Source organism: Brachyistius frenatus, unplaced genomic scaffold (assembly GCF_029030835.1).
Source record: "Brachyistius frenatus isolate BFR_SWC_R1_liver_20210118 unplaced genomic scaffold, ASM2903083v1 Contig_25, whole genome shotgun sequence".
Taxonomy (NCBI): domain Eukaryota; kingdom Metazoa; phylum Chordata; class Actinopteri; family Embiotocidae; genus Brachyistius; species Brachyistius frenatus.
In genome coordinates, this window is record NW_027210624.1 from 79,098 (window position 1) to 100,643 (window position 21,546).

Below are 21,546 nucleotides of genomic sequence, written 5' to 3' on the forward strand. Positions count from 1 at the left end.
ATAAATAAGTTTTATCTTGGTGTTTAGGGGGGAAGTGGAAGCCATCAGAGTCTCGGTCTGCGGGTGACGCAGACACATTCGTAATGACAGAGGATAAAAACATCAAACATGCGATCTAATGGGGCTTTTTAGTTTAAATAAATAGCAAAAATCAGAGATCCTCTCTGACTCAAGAAAAAACACAAACTTTGGTGTGTAAGACTCCCACAGTTTAGACACTTAATGACAACATTTACAATAAACTGAAGTGATGTCCAGCAGGGTCAAAGTGTTGCACTCTCGGCTGACTGCTGCAAAAGCACTGGAACCAACTAGTGCCATCAAGTGTAACTTGGCAGTCATTACCACATGAAACCACCTGTCTTGTCTTTGTCCATTCAGTACTTTGAGTTCAAAGACAGATGAAATGCAGAATCAGTAGCGACAGTTATGATGAGCCTCATGAATGTGCAATACAAATTAAACTAAATAATGAAGTAAATGAAATGTTCTTTGATTTCCTGCCCTGAACAGACAAGAAGCTGCAGCGTGTCAGCAAGTCCATATCAGCCTGGTCCGTGGAGGCACAGTGTACTTCATCTGTCGGTTCATGATTTATGGCTCCACCATGCGGCAGACAACTACGTGTAGGTCTTCTGCAGCAGAGAGTACGCATTAAGCAGATGTATCACTCTGATACAGATTCTGTGTACTCTCTTTAATGTCCATCAAACTTATCACTACAAATAGTTTTGCTCTCTGTGCAAATTGTTCTTACTAATAAGAATATTTATTTCTCTGGAAAAGTTTTAGTATTTACCACAGTGAGAAATTAAAAACCTAAATTTTTTTTGATATTTTTCTTAAAAACCAAGACAACTAAATGACTATTCAGCAGTGAAAATAGCCGATTTCTAAACTTTAATAATGATTATGTTCAATGATCTGTAGGCTTAAATACTAGATAGTAAAGCAGTAATAAATAACCACAATAATAAATAACCACAATTATATCAACTGACAAGGCTAATAAAGGCTAAATAAAAAAAACAAAAAACAAAACACAGACGTGAGAAGTCAGGAATAGCTTGTTATTGCTCCAAGGATCTCTTCAGTACACTCTTCACTGAAAGGCTGACAACTCTAAAGTCTCATTTCTAACAAAAATGATAATTCAGTCTCAGTATTGGCAAGAATCTGGCGACGTAACATTTATTATAATACAGGATTATGATTCAATATATTGCAAAATGTTGTGATATTGTAAGCAAAATTATATTTCGTTTAAAAAAAAAAAATCGTATTTAGGAAAACTGTTATTGTGCTATTTGTTTCTGTTTACATTGTTAAATTGAGGTGGAAAACTGAAATGACTGAAGACAGGTTACAATACTGCCATCTAGTGTGGTCAGGGTTAAAAAAAAAAAACACAGTTTACCCAAAAAAGACCTGGACTCACAAGAGTGCCATGAAAATCAGCGTATTTGACAACTAAAGTGTCGTAAAAAGTTGTATTTTAACTGTATGTCGCGTTATAATTTAGGCGAATGTTAATTAATGGTCTTCCATAATTGATATTTTTCATACACCCTTTAGTTTTAACATCTGGCTGGTCATTACTTGAGCGGAGGTTGAATTTCTCGCTGAGTGATCGACGCACTTATTATACACGATCTTCGACAGCAGTGAGACGAGGGGACGTCGCTTTGACGATGTTGGCCGATTTGAGTCGAAGTGTTGCCGGCGGAGCTGCTCCCTTTAAAACAGGCTGCTCTCTGCAGTTTTCCAGCCGCTCTTTGTCCGCGACCCGCCTCCCGACGACGCGTTTCCCTTTAAGGTGATGTCGGACACAGCTATGCGTTATTTAATTCTTCGGTGTCATGTCGGCAGGCAGAAACGTGGACTAACCGAGGCCGTTGTTCACCATTGGTAGGAGGAGAGCAAGTCCAGCATCCCCGGCGGGCATCATCACATGTCCAAGTGGCGGAGGGTGAGCTGTGCTCGGGTCGGGGCGAACAGGAGTCCGGTGTCCTTGCTGGTGCTCTTCAGAGGCTTCAACACTTCTCCGGGACAGAAATGTCTTTTCGTGTACCAGACAAAGCGGACCGGCGTCGAGGCGCAGAGGAGGTACGGTGAATGCGGTGAAACCCCTCTCTGCTCGGTCTCCCCTCGGTCTCCCCTCGGTCTCCACTCTCGCCCTGCAAATGTTGTGGATGTTGGAGCAGTAGGAGGACCGTGGCTCACATTTAGCAGCATTTTAAAGGGTGAGTAACAGTAAATGTTTGGTTGTGGAGGCAGGCAGACAGCAGCTGTGTGTTTCCGTCCAGTCTGCCGGGGCAGGTGTCTGCTCGGTCCAGCTGCTCCCCCCTCTCCCCCCCCTCTCCACCTCCGCTTTACTCTCCCCACACTGCCGCTCTCCTTCTCGGCGTCAGTACTCCCACAGAGAGGCCAGCCAGACCCCCGTGTGTTACATTCCCCCCACGTCCTCTCCTCTCTCCCCCCCCCACCCTTTTGTGTAAAAAGCTCTTATGTAACCCTGCGCGATTCCTTTTTGCAAGACTTCCTGGCCCTGTGCGAGGAAAACACGGCAGCCCTGGCTGCTGGCTGCTGGAGGAGCACCATGTGCACCGACGGAGAGGAACACAAGGCTGTTCACATTCCAGCCTTCAGCCGGGGACACACGCACAGAGACAGGGAAGGGCTTTCAGTGGGCTCCCTCCTCCCTGAAAACACATCATGTTTTCTTTTCCAGTTCTTGGGTTTGTTTCCGTCTCTTTGGTTTGCAACCAACAACAAAACACTCCTTTGATTGGAGTCTCTTGAGTCTTTTTTTTTTGTTTTTTTGTTTTTTGTTCTTAAATTGGGGATAAACAGTCTGAGGATTTGGACATAATAAAACCCATAAAGTGTGTTAGACCTGTCATCGGTAGCTAATGTTTGATAAACATCAACTAAAAAAAAAATGACTAGCTGGTTTGAATTACAGTTTATTCTCACCTTTTTTTCATTTGGTCAATAAAATGTTTAATAGTGAAAAATGTGCATCCTAAACCATGTTCCTACTGCAGGAACCTTCCCCAGGGACTAGGAACCTTTTGAGGAACTCCATTCCTGTAGTTGCCTGTCCACCACAGGGACCAGCATCTTAATTCAATTCCAGGGAGATTATTTTACCCCCCCAAATGTTTGTTCCTGCTCGGGGGGGAAGTACTTTTCCAAAGTTCGGGATATTTGAGGATTGGGGCCTGCTGCGCTGTAGACTGCTCACAGTGTTTTATTTAAACTGTATTTAAAAAAAAAAAAAAAAAAAATCTGCAGCTTGTTTTTTTTTGTTTATTGTGCTGCGACAAATCCACATGGAGCAACAGAAAAAAAACAAACCTAACAACAAATGGATCAAAGATAAAGTCCAGGTTGTATTTTGGTTGGCGGATGTCAGCGGAGTCCTACTCCACTCCAGTCCAGTAGGTGGCGGTAATACAGCTATAAGATTGTTTGCCAACCACCATTAAATCTCAGAAGACAGACCTGCAGTGTGTCATCAGACTAACTTGCTTAATTTTCTCAGACAACAATTGTTTTAAGGAACCTTTCTGTTTGTTTTGGACATAGGTTCTGGGATTAAAGGTTTTCTAGGTGGAAGCTCAAAGGGGTTTCATCAAATCGCTTCCTTTGTCTGAACATTTTATTCTTTAATCTCTTACAAAAAAACACAAAATTCTCCCAGCTGGGAGGCCGGAGACAGAAAGTGTTGGGAGCATTTTTGCTTCACAAATGATATTAAAATATTAGATAATCTGACGTGTCGACACTGACAGTAAAACAGCAGGTGTTATCTCGCAGCTCTGCTTCTCTCAGGTGGACTCGGTTTACTCTCGGTTTTCTTTATTTAAATGAAGCTTCTCAGTTTCAGTTAAAGTAGATGGACCAAATCAGATAATATAGACAATCTGCTGCACGTGGAATTTTTCCTTTGGAGCGGTTTGACGGTTCATGTTCATGTGAACTTTCACGTTGGTGTCAAGAGTTTACAAATGACATGCAGCATGCGCTCCAACAGCTACAGGTCTGCTACGTGAACGAGACCAGCTGCATCAGCCAACTACACGAGTTACTTCTATATGACATGTTTCAGTACAATCTAATGTTTTGTTTTTCGGTATTTCAAACTTAAAAGGCATTATATTACTTGTAAATAACCCTGATGATGTTATAGTGACATCATCAGTTATCTTAACTTGGCCTTGTGACTTAAAAGTGGTAATTGAAAACGGGATGCGTTAAGAGTCGAGGAAGGTCAACAGAAGGCTGCTATAGAGTTGCATTATGGGAAATGTAGGATCAAGTGCCTTTAGGGTTTAAATCACATGACAGAATGATAAATAATTGACTGGATATTTTTACTCTTCTTTCTTTTTTCTTTTTTTTTTACTGTATTTCAAGTCTGCAAGTTGGAAAATTACTTTTTTTTTGCATTAAGTCCTGTGGATTTGGAAATGGAAACTCTTCATTTGCAGCTTCTTATGTTAAAGACAAAGAGAGATCGGTCAGTAGGCCGTATTATATCAATAAGTGTAACTTGTGGTAAAGCACATGTATTGCTGATAACATTATTGATGGCTCTGTTCTAAGTGCCGCAGTTTGTCGACCTTGAATCTGAAGCCATCATTCATTTTATTTTTTACATTACTTTGCCATGTCAAAAATGTCAGTAGGCCTCGACATGAACCATTGAAGCCTGTTTTCATGTCGGTCTTCTACTGGCTGCTTGAACGGATGTCACTCTTTGCTCACGCAGATCTCTCCCACAACTCGACCCTCCTGCCTGGAGACCAACCGGCTGGACAACCTCCCCCTCACCTGCACCTTTAACCTCCAGTGATGACGTCCCCGGACTCACCGCCGCTGGTCTCCCCCTCTCCTTGCCCTGCTCCCCCTCCATCCCTCCCCTCCTCCCCCGTGCCCTCTTCCCCAGCCCCGTCTTCCTCCTCCCTCCCAGCTCCGCCCTCGCTGCCCCCCACGGGGGAGGTGATGGTGCTGGCTCTGGGCCGGAAGAAGCAGAGGGTGCTGATCGCGCTCTCCATCCTGCCCAACCTCTTCCTGGCCTTCCTGCTCTCCTCCGACCCCCTCATCACCCTCTCCCCGCACCACCACTGCCACCTGCCGGGCCCCCTGCCATCGCCAGAGGTGCTGAACGCCTCCTTGCCCTGGGAGAAGGGGGCGAGGCCCGGGGACAGCGGGCGCCTGTCCCAGTGTAAGGAGTACGCCAACGGCAGCCAGTCAGCTGTGGTGGACTGCGAGGCCGGTTGGGACTACAACGTCACAGAAGGGCTGAAGAACAACATCGTTACCGAGGTAAATCTCCGGCCTTGGATCCTCTCTAGTTATGGATTGTGTTATATTAGTGTGGGTAGGCTTCCTTTTTGTTTATGTATGGATTAAGGGCCTTAAAATGCTGAAAACAGTGGTTTTTTTGGGGTTTGTTTCTTGTTTTTTAATACTGTATTTATATGCAGCAGGGTCATGCTGCGTATGCAGGCTCAATTTTTGCAAAGGTCTGCTAAACCTGAATTTAGCGGCACATATTTGTGCTTACAAGTTGTACAAAAGGTCCCCTGAGGGCTACAGAGCAGCTCCTCTGAAGCAGGCACAGGTTATCACGTGTGTTCATATGAGACTGGCTGAGGTTATCCCAGTCTGATGCTGTTGTTCCACACACATTACTGTCAAACCACAATATTTGCTCATGATAGCATAAAAACATTCATGTGGTTCTGTTCTGTGTGGGTTTAGTGTCTCTCCTGTGCTCCCCCCCCCCATCACTCCCTCTTGTTTCTATCACTAATCAGGTTATTCTGTTGGATTTTAGTACCAGTTGATGGAATATTCCCATCACGAGTGAAGATGGCCCTTGTTTACATGTCTGAGGATTGTTAGACATTCATTTCACTGTGGGGAGGGTTGTGTAGGGGGGAGAGGTTGGACACCTCCCCCCCCTTTCTGAAATGTGTTCATCTGTTTCACTCAAGTGGTATCGGAGAGAGATATGTCGAGGATATCGGAGGCTTGTCGGACTTTTACATATAAATGAACATTTGTCACATTTAACTCTTCGCTAAAACAAGTTCAAACCATCCTGATTAAATTCATTACTGCCAAGTAAATCTCTGTATTTCCCCGTCGAAAGAGTTTTTACATCTGGCGTCTGGTGAGACATTCTGACGCGTGTTTATTGCGGCGCACACACAGTACTCAGTCAAAAATTAACACGTTTGTGTGAATATTTACAACTTGTATTTATATTGTGTGGCATTCCACAACAGCTTTAGCTTCGTTAGACGCTGCAGATTATAAATGGGTCAGTGGGGCTTCTGTTTCCACGACGTTGAGGGTGAGAACTTTCCAGCATTTTACGCCAAATCTTTTGATAATTTTGAGTGCACCATGCGGGTACTCGTCGTGCATTTATGAGATTTTAAAATGGTGAGTGTAAGTACGGAAATACATGATTGGAGACACAGTCCACTGCTCCTTCAAGGTCTTCATCAGACCTTCATTCAGCCCTGAGAGGAGCCCTTGATGTTTGTGAAGCCAGGTTGGATTATACTCGGTAACTCATTCAGAAATATAATGTTTTACCTACATAACGACTGGACAGTGTTATGAGAGGGAGATTTCAGAGAAACAAGGATCAGAGTTTTCTTAAACACTTCACTAAAGGATAATAATCCCTGTTTAAATCCAGATTACTTCTGAGATAGAAAGATAGCAAGTGTCCTAAAATAAAACAAGTCGCAAAATCAATCCTAAAAGTTTTGGCATTTTATTAGCAGCAATTTAAACTTAATGGGATAAAACAAATGCACAAATATAGGAATGGTTTCTTTTTAAAGGCCTCACTCCCTCTGTAACTATTTACAAAGTTTAGCTTGGTAACTTTTAATCATTTGCTTCACTGCTGGGAGGATTTGAACTTCAAGGGCACAACTTTACATCTCCAACCTTTTAACTCCAACTTACTTCTTGCCTTAATCACCGTGTTGAAACAACAGGCTGAAGATGAGCTACGGTGGAAGATGAGAACATGCTGTGAAATTATTACTTTACCTTAACGCAGCTGTGTGTCTCCTAAAAAACATCAGGATTATTGACAGGTTTTAAAAATAACCCTGTATCAACTAAATAACCACTGTTCAAAGAGGATTGCACCAAATGTGAACGAAATCAAAAATGTTTATTAAGATTGCCCGATTCTTAAATTTGCGGCTGTGGATACAAACACTGTTCATAATAATGAAACGGACGAGTATCGGTGTGTTTTACATGTTTTGTATTATTTTTGTGGATATCAGGGAGCCATTGTGATAAGTACAGCAGGAAAATGCTGCAGCCATGTTTGTGTCTTGATGTGTGCACTAGCTGACATTTTGACTTACATGGTCAGTGTTGAGAATCACAGCAATAACATGCATTTCCTGTCAGAACTGAGGTCATTGTGCTACTCTTGTTAATGTGTTTAACAGAGCCCAGCCAGCTGTTTCACCAGGCCGGTCCCTCTTCGGTCTGCAGGCCTGTTTTTATTTCTATGCCCACTGATTTGGGAACCACACCCAGCCCTCCGGTCTATGGTATTAGTCCACTTTTCTGGTGATCCACCCACCAAATTGCAGCGAACTAAAGATGCGTAAATGCTGTTTGGAGAAGCATTTAGAAAGAGCGTGTTTAGCAAACGTATCTGTGTAGTAAGAATGTACTTATAGTTAACTCCGAGCGACACGGACAGACAAAGAGACAGACATGTTTTGGCTCTTCATATGTCGTGTTTAGCTCCGAAAGTATATTTTAAGGTCAGGGTGATCTGTTCCTCCAGTGCTGCTTTGCTTTGCTGAGTCGGCAGTCTGCTGAGCAGGAAGCAGGAAGTCCTCTGATCAGCTTTACCTCAGCCACTAATCAATAAACACTTGTGTCACTTCACAAAAGGCAAACTCCACTTAATGTGTCTATACTGTGGTTCTCTAAGCTTATTGAAGAATATATAGATGTGCTGATATAAGATTTTATTCATATGGTCCTTTTACTAGTTGTCGTTTCCTTCAAGCAGAAAAATGATCTTAAAAACATGTAACCTCGCATCGGATCTGAACGTCACTGGTCTTTGGTCTGACTGATGGCAACACTGAAAACTAAATATAAATTTGTGAAGTGTCAGTTGAGATTTTCTGACAGTGAGACACGTTTCCTCCTTAAAATGCGCTGGTGTCAGAAATAGAATATGATGAGGATGAAGAAAAGATGGCAGGTTTCAGTCCTCCCTCAAGGCACAAACCAGTTGGGGGAGTTTCAGTACTAGTATGTGTGCATTCCCCTCTCACCCCCCCCTCCCCCCACCACCTCCTCATGTTATGCAATGAAAACATTCCACTCTTATGAGCAGGAAGGGTTACTGTGCTGCCCTTCACCCGCTCAGTGTGCTGTGTTGTGGCTCAGCAACAGGACAGCTGATGTTATGTGACAGGCTTTTATGTTTCTGTGCACGAGTTCCAATTATGCACGGGCTTTTTTTTTTTTTTTTTCATTTCTATCACCGGCTCTCGCTCCCTCCAGATCATTAAAACCTTTTTGCTTTCAGCAGACAGCGCCGTCAGCAGAGCTCAGCTGTAAATGCAAATCAGTGGTCTGTTTAATGTGATTAAAACTCTGTTAAAAAAAACAACAACAATAAAAACTGTCTGCTCTCAGATCAGATATGCTGACTTTCCATGTGGCTGCACTGCTTTATACAGTCAATAAATACAGTAAACGTGACCAGACGGTCCTTTACGTGTAATAATAATGTTATTACAACATACTTGTATCGTTCCTGGTACTAATACTAATGTTTACAGTCATTGACCCACTCTCCTCCAATTAGAAATGCAATAATAGGATGTGGTTGCTTCTTCCTGAGGCTGCATTATGAGCAGGACCATTTCGGCTTTCCACAATTCTCCTTCTGTAATCCAGCTCTGTGTTCACCTTAAACTCTCCACATAATTATTTATCAATGAGCACAAATGAACTGAAACCAAAAACAGTAGAAGTATCACCGACACTGCACACAGGAAGGAGCAGACACTCATAATCTTTTAGCATCTCAAAAATATAATTTCATTACTTCATGTTGGACATTTTTCTTTTCTTGGAGTCTTGAATCCAAGTACCTAATTAATTAATGAGGTAATTTAATTTGCCAAATGCACATTTCTTCATGAATCATTCAAGATTGTAATGTTATACATGTTGGCGAAGGGCTTGAAATCATGCAGTCCTCAGTTCACTGACAGTTTGCCAGTTTATAATTTGCTGAAGTCTGCTGTCCTGTTGTCATTTAAAGGTGGTGAATCCACTTCCTGAATGTCCTGATGCGTGTTGATGTCTACCTGATATCTACCTGTCTCCGACATGCGCGTGGTTACATTAACTTGGACAGATTATAACTGACAGACGGCTCTCCCTCTCGTCTCTCTGTGCCGTCCAGTGGGATCTGGTGTGCGGTCAATACTGGCTCGTCCCGGTGGAGGAGGTGTGTTTCATCCTGGGCGTCCTGACCGGCTGCCTCGGCTTGGGCTACGCCGCCGACAGGTAATGTATGCTCGGTCACGCAGCGGTGTTTCCTGCAGGTTCTTGTGTTTACTGGCTGACAGCCGGCGCGATTAAACACTCGGAGAAGACAGAACATACGACCCAAGAGGTTCTGTTCATAAATGTCAAATCGGAGACTTTATTTGTGGCTTCGTTGTGACGGCACACACACACACACACACACACACACACACACACACACACACACACACACACACACACACACACACACACACACACACACACACACACACACACACACGGGTTTACGTGAATCAGTGACACTCAGTCCAGCTGTGTGCAGACATCTGTCCTGCTGAATTACTTTGTTCCTCAATTTCCTGCCTCTCTTTTCTTACTTTGCAGTTTCACTACCTTCCAGTCCTTCATGCAACATGCACAGACCTGTACACTCACGCACATCAAGTGACATAGATGTTGAAAGGAAATTAGAGATTCCCTACGCCTGGCAGTGGTTCTTCTATCAGACAGCAGAGACATTTATCATCAAGCAGCCCAAATGCCATTTCATGATGCTGCTTTTTAATCACTGCGAGGAAAAGAGAGTGAGAGGAAAAAAAACAAAACCTGATTTTTACTGAAGGAAAGCTCAACACTGTATTACAAACGCACACAAGCTACTAATAGCACAGACATTGATGCTGAAGGATGTGCACCTTTTTACCTTTGCAAGCTTTACTTATCTGGCCCTCAGGACCTCATGCTCGGCAGCCTCCGCTAATTGATGCAGCGGAACGCTCTGTGTTGTTTAGAAAGGGGGAAGCTGTAGTTTTTGGAGGAATTGTGAAGGAGATGATGCCAGATTAATCAGCTAACAGCCCTCATTAATTTGCAGACCAATTGAGCAGAGCATCTGTTTGTTAAAACGAGTGAATTAATGCTGCCTCCTGGGGGAAAGCAAAGAAGAAAAAGGAGCAGCGCTAATCTGCACCGTCGGAAACAAAGCTGCTGCGCCCGCATGCGGCTGAAAACCGGCGACTCATGCCATTCATTCACGATCGTTAGTGATCAGTTGTTTAGACTTGAGCTGTTTTAAAGTTCGAATTTCAATTTCAGTCAATCTTTGTGACTGCAGCTTTTCTTTTTGACAGTGTTGATTAATACGTGTAGATCATTTACTTGAAAACGCATCTACAGGTGGTTTTAAAATAAGAATTCGGTTTCAGAAAAATCAGGCCTTTCAAGCTGCCTGACATTTTTGATCTAGAACTCTTTTTGTACAGACTAATTTTGGCCACATTACTTTGTTCGTCTTGAGACGGCCTGAGACTACAGGATATGCGGGTCTTTCATGACCGTAACTATGCAACATTTGGCATTAAAAGCGCCATGAAGTCTTGCCGTGTCTTTGTCGGGACACACGCAAATTCTGACATGCTAGACCTTTTGTCGTTGTGTTTTGTCCCAGACGCCACGTCACTGTTCTTCAATGACGTCGCACTACAAGGTTTGTGGATGTGACACTGGAAATTCGTTGGCGATGACTAAACGGTGTCAAAATGAATTGTTGCAGTCTGAGCTTTTATAAATTACATGAAAGTGAAAAATGAAACGACAAAATGCTGTGAAAGTGTAGAATTCACAAAACTGATCATATTTTCTTAAGGAACACATGTTTTAATTGAAATATCAATTTATCTTTGACAATTAGAAAATGGTGTTGCTTGTTTTTTCGGACTTTCCAAATCCCCTGTGTGTGTGTGTGTGTGTGTGTGTGTGTGTGTGTGTGTGTTGTGTTGCCCTGCAGGCTGGGCAGGACCAAGACCCTGCTGACCTCTCTGACTCTGTCGGTGGTGTTCGGGGTGCTGGTGTGTGTCTCTCCGTACCCGTCCATCTTCATCGTCATGCGTTTCTGTCTGGCGGCCTCGAGTGCAGGAGTCTATCTTACGCTGTACATCACCCGTGAGTATTTTGCCAGTCTGTTTCAGTGAAATCAAATCAATACATCACCTGCTGCACCAGACAGACATGCAGAAAAGCAGAAAAACGACCCACTTGGTCTCGTTGGTTTTTGTTTTTCTTTATGATGTCGCTGCAGCATGAATCGGGTTGTTTTTCCTCTCTTGTGCAGTAACAAACCTACTAACCTTTACTTAGGATGTAACCATTCCTTTACACTAATGCAGCTTAATGACTGAACACATGGAAAATCAAAACGAGAGGGCAATTAAAATAATGTCTAAAGCTGCAGGAATTTGTTAAAGAAACAGGTTTTGTACAGATGAGCGGTGTCATAAAAAAAACGTTTTAAAGACACATTTTCATGTGCACTATGTGCAGATGCACTATAGCTCCTCATCTGGCACTTTTTATTGGTCAGTAGCACAAATGTGTTCTGGCTATCTGCCCTGTTCGTACAGCACTGACTGTATCGTCTGCTCAGGCTCATCCGCTTCCTGACAATCCTTCAAGAGGCACACGAACACCCAGAAAATGCCTGCAGATGCTTTTTTAACAACACGCACAAAACATTATTTGCAGTTATTATTTTGTTCTTTTCTCACTGACACGAGGACTTAAAGGAATTAGTCTCCAGGTTTTAAGTGTCACTTTCTCAAAGAGTCAAAAGCTTGAATCAGAGCACATAGAAAGTGTTTACATGTAAACAGAGTGTGTTATAGGTTGGTAAATAAATAGTGCAGAGGTGTGTTAGTGAAGACTGCCGTTGTGTTGGTTGGTCAGGCCTGGAGCTGTGTGAGCCGTCTCTCCGGCTGGTGGTGACCATGCTGGCCGGACTGATGACTGTAGCCGGAGAGCTGCTGCTGCTGGCCGTGGCCCTCGGCTGCCAGTCCTGGAGGGGCCTCCTGGGAGCCGGAGCTGCCCCGTTAACACTGTTTCTCAGCTACGGGTACGAGTGTGTGTGTTTGTTTGTTTGTATGTGAACAGTGGTGCTTGAAAGTTTGAACGGCAGATAGCTGCAGTTTTTGCTTCACAAGTGGGTCACGCCAGATAATGAGAGCACTCACAGATATGAATCATTTTCCTCAATAAATAAATAAATAAATGACTAAGTATTATATTCTTTTTTTTTTAATCTCATTTATTTAATTGGGATTCTCTTTATCTACTTTGAAGAGTTGAATGAAAATCTGATGATCTTTTAGGTTGTATTTATTCAAAAATATAGAAAACTCTTCACACTTTGAAGCCACACTGAAGGTTTGTTTCTAAGTGTTCCCGTTTTGTTTAGTTTTTTAAATTCATGTCTTTACTTTTCCAGTGTCATGAAGATAAATGAGAAGGACACGAGAATGAAGGAACCTGATTGTCATTTGATAAAGTGTCTTGATGCCAACTGACTTGCTGAAAGCTTTGTTTGATTGTATTGATTCCAATCCCCCGGTCACACTGAGCCTTTCAAGCTCACGTCAGAAGACATTAGAGCTACTTTGTTTAAGGTCCTCAGTCCTCACAGATCTCTGTGATACGATAAGCCTCCGCTGCAGTTTCAAAACCAAATTAACAGAGATTAGAAAAAGATTACTGGCAATGAATTACAGGTTTTAATAATAGAGGATTACAGAATTCTGTTACTTTGTTGTTTTCCATGTCGGAGGAGCAGATTTTCAGCAAAAGCAGCTAAATCTTAAAGCCTCTAAATACTTGTGGTGCTGTGTAAAGGTCACCTGAGATCAAAGCTGGACTTATATTTGGCTTTCGCTCTCCTACAGCGTTCCTGGGGTCTTTCCAGAGTCTCCTCGCTGGCTCCTTCTGTCGGAGCGATCGGCCGACATGAACGCGTTCAGCGAGAGAAGAAACTCCAACATGAGGGACGACGAGAGCTTCACAGGTGTGTTTGGATTCTCGCGTCACTGCAGGGTTGAGTGGACGTTCAGGTTACGAAGCCTGCATTATTTACGGTTTACTTATTGCAGTGCATTTCAAGGTATGAGTCCCTATGACAAACCGCCGCCAGGAGCAGGTAATGATGCTCAATTATAATTCATGATTTATTTAAGGGACATGGTTCCCGCTTAAAAGTGGAATTATAATGGGCCATAATGACGTGCTGGTAGAAAATAACCTGAGCTGGATATTCACTGCAACCGTTTACATATAAATATGCTCCTCGGGATGTGAACATGTAACGGCCCATTCCTATTGGACCTGGTGTGTAACTTTAATTTAAATTAAATCCAAATGATCTGGGATTTGTTTGTGACTTTGTGGGGTCGTGCTGTGTAAACAGCACCGTCAGCTCAAACCACGGACAGTGTAGGTTACGGAAATTGATGGTATTTAACCATATTTTTACAGCTGCAGTCTCAGAGACCCAAACAGAAGAAAATAATACTTTTCTATAGAGGACACTGGAAACGTGTAATCAGTTCAAAATCACGTCTATTAGCAATTCTCTCTAAAATATAGGAAAAATAACAGATTGTCAAACTGATGGAGTGTTTTCTGCTTTTTGAGCTGATAAAGACTTCTTATCTGAACCATTGTAGTCTCAGACATGACTACTCTTGCAAAGCTGTGTGGACATCAGAAAAACTTTTTTTTAAATTTTTTTATTATTTGTATTATTTGACACTAACATTATAGTGTCTATAACGCTGATCCCAATGATGCAGCTTTGTTTCTCTATTGATTGATGATGGTTTGGTCAATTCAACGGTCTCCAGAGAAGCAGAGCAGAATATAAACCCTTTAGAACACGCTGTAATGTAGTTTTAAATAGAACCATATTTTTAAGTAGTGCACGTATTAGTCAGCAGTTCTCCTATTGAAGATAATAAGTGATTGATAACACAGCATTTTATTAAGTTTTGATTTGATTATCATATTATTACACAAACAAATCCTTACAGTGTGCAACTAAAATATTTATCAAATATCTAAACTTTTTTAAATGTGCTGAAAACAAATTGAGACACAAATATTTATACATCGTAGTTTAACAACAACAAAAGATTTAAATCAAGGTTCACCTCCTTGATTTCATATACAGCTTTCAGCTTCATCACATGGTCTTCATCAGTCCATGAGTTTTGCCAAAGAGAGTAAAATATTAAAACATAGATTGAAATGCAATTGATAAATATGATTATGAAAATAGTTCTTAGTCATATAAAGTTGTCATATAACATATTTGGATGGTTTAAACGATTACGGCTGTGCTATAAAATATGTCTTTTGTAATCTGTTGTGGAACCTCCGTTTTAAAAAAAAAAAAAAAAATTTATACAAACATTAATTACCAACACAACAGATACAAATCTGCTTATGATCAAATCACCGTGTGTTATTAAATGCTTATGCTAATGAATGCAAATTTATTGCTGTAGTTTTAGAAGCTATTGAATAACCTTATCAATAGAAATTAGGGCTACATTGATTCTACTTGTGAACTCTTGGGTCTTTTCACATTAACAACAAGCTGACAGTGAGCTATTGATTATTGAGAAACCAGGTCAGACCTCCGCTGAGTTGCTTGGCTGTGAATTAAAAAGAGCGACTCTGATTTTGTCCTGTTTGTTTTCTGCAGAGCTGGATTCAGACCCGGCGCCCTCCTCGCGCCCCCACCTGTCCTTCCCCGAGCTTTTCCACAGCAGGAACATCTGGAAGAACATGTGTGTGCTCGGCTTCACCTCGTAAGTCATCCCACACTCTTGACAATAATTTAGCACGGGTGCAGTTTTCCACTCCTTTCTGTTTGCGTCACACTTTACTCGCTGCAGTCTCATACTTCATCCTCAAAGTGTTTTGACATTCACCTTTGCTCACTGATTCTTAACAGTTCCCTCCTTTCTCCTTTTTAGAACCGGCATGCAATGACACGACTGCTCACTCTTTGTCTCTCTGCCCTTCCTCCCTCAGATTCATCTCTCACGGCATTAGTCACTGCTACAGCTCTTTCCGAGGTGACGTCAGAGGCACCGCCCCCAGCTTCTACTGGACGTACCTGCTGTCTGTGTGCGCCGGGGGCGGTGCCTGGCTGTTGCTCTGGGCGACCGTAGACAGGTGGGGTCGTCGTGGCATCCTGCTCCTCTTCATGACGATGACGGGACTCGCCTCTTTGATCCTCCTGGGACTCATGGAGTGTAAGCAGGCTTCAGCTGGCAGCAGAATTTAGTTTCTTCCAAGTGAATCTAGGGTCAAAAAGGAAAACTATTAATAGACTTTGCCACAAGGTGGATGCAGTCCTCCTGTTGTTAAGGGAGCTTTATGTGAGGCTAGTGTTTGGATTCAAATCTTTGTTTCTTTCAATCTTAACTGGAATACAGTGAAATGTTAGCTCATTTGAAAGTTGACCTCAGGGCGTATTAGATCATCAACTCATCATGCACGTCATGTTGAACTCGTGCTTCATGCATTATGAAGCAAACCGGTCAGGTCTGTCCATGGAAAAATGTGACCGGGGAGCCTTTGTTTTTCCACAACATTGTGTGTAGAAACTCACATCTATTGTTGACCTGCGTCCCCCCCCTTGTGGCTGCAGAAGAGTATGACTCCCACTTTTATGTAGGACACTGCAGTGACAGCAAAGTCAAAGCCGTGTCAGGCGCTGTGCTTTAATCATGCATCAAAGGCTGAGGGGGCAGTCGCACTGGGCGTTGATAAGGCTTTAGGTGACCTCTGCTCGGTGGTTAATTATTACTCGGTATGGGAAAGATGAGGGAATTAGGATGTTGCAGGTTGATTCAGTGCTCTAGATTGGAAACCAACATCACGATATCTGAGAGATAGAAATGCTGCACCCCCTTCGAGCTAGTCCATAATTCTTGATGCTTGTCTCTCCTCCTCCTCCCTCTCCCCCTCCCCCCTGACAGATCTCAGTGAGACAGCCATCACAGTCTTTTCAGTGCTGGGTCTCTTCTCTTCGCAAGCCACCGCCTCCCTCTGCATCCTCTTCACTGCGGAGGTCATGCCCACCGTCATCAGGTAAAAAACTCTGCAGTCAGAAAAACAATGACGTTAACTCACATTTAATGTGGTCTTTTCCTCCATGTAGTTTAAGTAAAAATGATTGCATATTTTCTTCTCTTTAAAAGAGGCTGTTTAGGCCATAAGTGCTGTAAGGATGAATCTGAACATGAAAAATGCAGTAAATCTTGAGGGAGGAAAGAGGAAATTTCCATAAATATCTATTAATAATGAGGAGAAGTTTTCTGACATGAAAAAAAACCCCCTAATTAACAAGATTCACTCACAGAATTACATATGGGAGGTTCGCTTTTGTTTTTGTGAAAATTAAGGAATAAAATAAAAACAAGTTGAGAATTTCTGGTGATTTCCAATCAGGGAACTTCCTTACTGGAGATTGTAAATAAATTCAAAAAAGTGAAAATATGGGTTTAGACAAGATGTTCACAGTGAGTCAGCTATAACAGGAGTGAAAGAGGAAACATGTGGTTACTAAGAGAGCAGAGGAGGCTGAACAGTTCACTGAAAGTAATGGATAAATGGTTGAAGTACAATAGTAACAGTTCTCCCATTTTAAATAGTAGTAAAGCACATTTAAACACAACAGATGTTGACTGAAGCGCTGCACAGACAGAATTCAAATACAACAGATTAGATTGAAACTAATTAGGCCATCCAAAATAAATAAATAAATAAAAACTAAATATATATATATATAAACTAAATATCTATCTATCTATCTATCTATCTATCTATCTATCTATCTATCTATCTATCTATCTATCTATCTATCTATCTATCTATCTATCTATCTATCTATCTATCTATCTATCTATCTATCTATCTATCTATCAAGAAAAATAACAATTAAAAACAATATTTAGTCAAAACAACACCCGAAAGTATCCATGAGTCTTTAACTCAACTAAAAATTGGGCCTAATCCTTCAATGGCAGTAAGAATAAATCTAATTTTATTTGCGCTTTGAACCCTGATAATGAAGTTAAAGACGTTATCCTGAGGGGGAAGCTGCTCCAGAGGTTTAGTGTCTGGACTGGATCTGCTAAAAGCTGCTGGTCCATTGACCTAAAGTGCAACAACATGGAAACAGTTATCTTCATTTAACATAAAGACAAGAACCCTCCATAAAAGCATAAATTTAATCCGGGTCATTTTTATACATCAAATCCTCAAAATGTTCACTTTGATAGATAAATAACAAGCTAATACAACAGCATAACCTCCTTTTTATTTACATATTTTGTCAAATCATCACAATAACAAACCCTGTGGGTACTACTTTACGGGTAATCAAAGTAACCCATAAAGACATGAGTAGAAGTTTTGTCGGTGGGTGAAGGGTGAGTGAGTCTGAAAATGTTGAAGTCCACTGAAGGTGCAGCGTTGTGTCTGCAGGGGAAGCGGTGTGGGTGCCGTGCTCGCCCTGGGGTGCGTCGGCCGCCTCAGCTCCCCGCTCATGGACCTGCGGAACCACTACGGCTACTTCCTGCACCACGTGGTCTACTCCTCTCTGGCCCTGCTGGCCGTGCTGTCCATCCTGCTGCTGCCCGAGAGCAAGAGGAAGCCGCTGCCCCAGACGCTGGCCGACGGGGAGCAGTACAGACGCCCCCCGCTGGGCAGGAGGAGGAGGGACAACGTGCCGCTGCTGGCGACGCCCAACCCAGAGACCTAAAAGGGGCTCACTGTGCAGCCGGGACATTTACATCTGTCATGATCATGCAGGGGAGGAGAGCTACTAAGAAAAACAAAGATGGATGGAGAGTGAAGGGCTCCAATAGATCATCGTGGAAAGATGATGAACGAGTGATCCAAGCTTCCCAACATGTCATTCCAAACGCAGGCCGGTGGGCTGCCATTGACTTCACCTTGCTCTGTTTCCTGCCATTTACATACACACGACTTTCACACACATCTTTCGTACCATGCCTTCCTGACCAGATAGCGGAAGGCATGTGCCCCCCCCCCCTCCGCCCCCCGACCACCAATATGAGACACACCAGCACACACTGCTGCACGCCGTCCTCCTTCCCGAGTGTGTCCGTCGTAGAGATGCTAGCTGCTTACTGCTGACACTTCAGACCCGACTGTGAGCCGGAGAGTAGTCGCAAATTATTCTTAGCATTTGTCCTAACCCGCGTTTTGTCATGTTTGCTGCGTTCGACGGCACTTTGAAGTGTTGAGATGTGTACAACAAATCAAAGCTTTGTATAAATCCCTGTGACGTTTGTCGTAGAAGTCGCCCACGCGGCGCTCTAATCGAGGGCGGACCGCGGTGTTCGGACGTATGTTGTCACATCAGAGAGGATCGTGGGTGTTAAATGCCTTGTAAATACTCTAAATGTAGTTTCTTTAACTTCTTGGGGCTTCAGACCCCGTGGCTGGAACCTTACAGTACAGTATGTTATGAAGTGGGGAGGCAGTGTTGTGCACTTCGGATCTTTTCATTTTGTTTTTTAAACTAATTGTGGTTCATTTGATAATTTGACTAATCTCTTCAAATTTAAGGGATAGTTCTATGAACAAAAATCTACTATTATCAATATTTGGATCAAAGTCCTTTAACAAGGGAAGTGTTCATGTTCAAACTGTCTAAATCCAGTTCCTGATTCTGGCCTGGAGCCAGTGATATTTATATCTTATTTATATTAAGTATAATCACTAAATTATCCAGAGGCCTGGCATTTTAAAGTATTAAGCTAAATTGGTTTGAGATGACGCAACATGGAATAAACTTGACATTTTCTGGCGTCATCGATCTAAACAGTGACTCTTACAGAAAGACCACACGAACTTCACATGTGCAAAAACTCACACATGACATGGGAAACATGTGGTCTGGGAACATTTGATGGTGTCATGTGTGAAGCTCATTTTGATTCCCACATATTTTCCCCATGTGATCATATGTTGTGGTAAACATGTGTCATACATGTGGAAAACATGTTAAATTTGTGTGTTTTTCCCATAAGGTGAAGCTGTCACAACATTCCTATCTGCATGTTTGGAGGCACTTGAAGGGCTTTTTTTTTTTTTTCTGTATTTTTTTTTCTGAAGAAGCTTCTAGTTACTCAATACCTCTTTAGATGACCCGTCTCGGCTGGAAGAGAATCGACGGGTACAAACCGTAGAAGTTTAAAACGGTCACTTGTATCTGCAGGCACATAATATTTTTAATCAGGACTTTGCCGTGGAGGTCATCTGTTATTTTCGCTGAATGTTTCTTGATGCTGGATGGAGGAAGGGCCCGATGAGTCGGCTCCGTGAGGTCGGACTGGGAGCTGAAGAGGGCCCCGGAGCTCCAAATGAACCCCTGACTCCCCCTCGGCCACGCACCATGGCGATATTTTATTCCTCACAGCGTCTTTGTTTTGCTCGCCCTGCCTGGAGCCATATCACTTATGGCACAAATTTGAATTTTGATAGAGAATTACCAAAGCATGTCGGTGTCAGCGCTTCATGATAGTGTGCCTGGATGAGTCTGTTCCTCCAGCTTCCATGTGTGCGTGGCAGTAAAAGGAAGCAGGGGTTGTTTAATTTGGGCTCTGAGGAGTTTTAATGAAGGACACTCTCCTTTGCTGACGGCTTGTTTCTCTGTCAGCCTTCAGTAAATGTTTATTCCTCTGGATGTTGCACTCGACAAGTTCTAACACTTATACACTGATAATTATTATCACTACGATTAACTTGCCTCGAGTAATGTTATGTCTGACAACACTGATCTGTTCAATGATGAGTGTGATGCAGTTGATTCTATAGCCTGATTTCATGTCAAATAAAACAGATTAAATAAAGAAGATATGGGCTTTTTTAAACTGATGCAGCTGTATAAACTTCAGAGCATGAAATGTTTCGATGTAACAAGATCACATTAGAAGAATACAACAGAAACATTTACATTTAATTAGTTGTAAATGATGAATTTTGGATTTTGTCAGGATTTATTTCTTATTCGGTTTGGATCTCGCAGCTCTGACATGTTCAGGTAAGCGAACCCTCATGAAACCTTTCTGCTGAACACACCTGATTGTTTGTTGTCCCATAAGCACACAAGTGTCCGATCTGTTTACCTGTCTTGCTGTCTGCTTATTTCCTCCTCGCTGAGATGTTTATGGATCTGCTCCTCTTGTGTGCATGTTGTCCTTCTCTCTCTCTTTTCCTACGGCTCTGTTTCATACAGACTTGGAACCTTTTAAAGGAGCTCAGTACCTCTAACTCTGTTTCCACTGCAGGAACCAGGGTCTAAATTAAGTTAAATAAAGTTGATTTTGCACCCTAAGAAGTTCCTGCTCAGTATGTAGTACTTTCCCAGACGCAGACAACAAGTTTAGCACTTTGAGAAGTATAGTTCCTGGAACTAAATGTTTTGCTGACTTTTGGTGGAAACCTGGCTTATATGTTTGATTCCCGTCTCCTGTTGAATTTGAGTTTGGCTCAAATGTGTTTGTTTGATCTGTCCTCTTTCCACGTCTCCACGGTGATGTGGAGGTCATGTGACTCTCTGTTTGGCAGTGCCTGGAAATGTCTGATCATAACTTTATATACATTTACAATCTGTCTATCATTTTGTCATCCTGACTATACAAACTAGTACATCTAACATATACTGTGTTGATCTCCTTGATGTTTCCTCAGATTTTGTTGTGCTGTTATGAGTTTTTTTTGGAGATATACATATCAAGGTTGTCCTGTTCTGTACCTATTTTAAAGTGCCATAAGACATATTAGTGATATTGGGCTAAACAAAGGAAATCTGTAGACAATATAATTATAAATAATGTAAATTCTGTACTTAACTACAGTCATGAAATACATTTTTAAATGATTTCTGATAAAAACAAAAAAACATGCCCATCAGACTGACTTATTTCTGCAGGGTTTATATTTTCGGTGTGATGATGGAATAACTCCTCAGTTGTAGCCTGATCATATCTCAGTGTGAACTGCTGTTTATCTCTCTAATCTGTTTTGGAAAATCCTCTCGCTGTCTGTGAAAATCTGATCTGCCAGTGAAGCTCTTGAAGGTGAAGCTCTCCAGGA

At 42.3% G+C, this 21,546-nt stretch overlaps 1 protein-coding gene across 1 annotated transcript; it reads left to right on the forward strand.

Moving 5' to 3' along the window:
• Positions 1-1,679: 1,679 nt before the first annotated feature.
• slc22a17 (solute carrier family 22 member 17) lies at positions 1,680-21,335 on the forward strand. Its single transcript, XM_069697930.1, has 10 exons — positions 1,680-2,243; positions 4,778-5,334; positions 9,497-9,600; positions 11,369-11,523; positions 12,304-12,469; positions 13,293-13,411; positions 15,110-15,215; positions 15,442-15,665; positions 16,395-16,506; positions 17,905-21,335. The coding sequence occupies exons 2-10, from the start codon at positions 4,861-4,863 to the stop codon at positions 18,179-18,181; spliced, it is 1,737 nt and encodes a 578-aa protein (XP_069554031.1). The 5' UTR covers positions 1,680-2,243; positions 4,778-4,860; the 3' UTR covers positions 18,182-21,335.
• Positions 21,336-21,546: the final 211 nt, after the last annotated feature.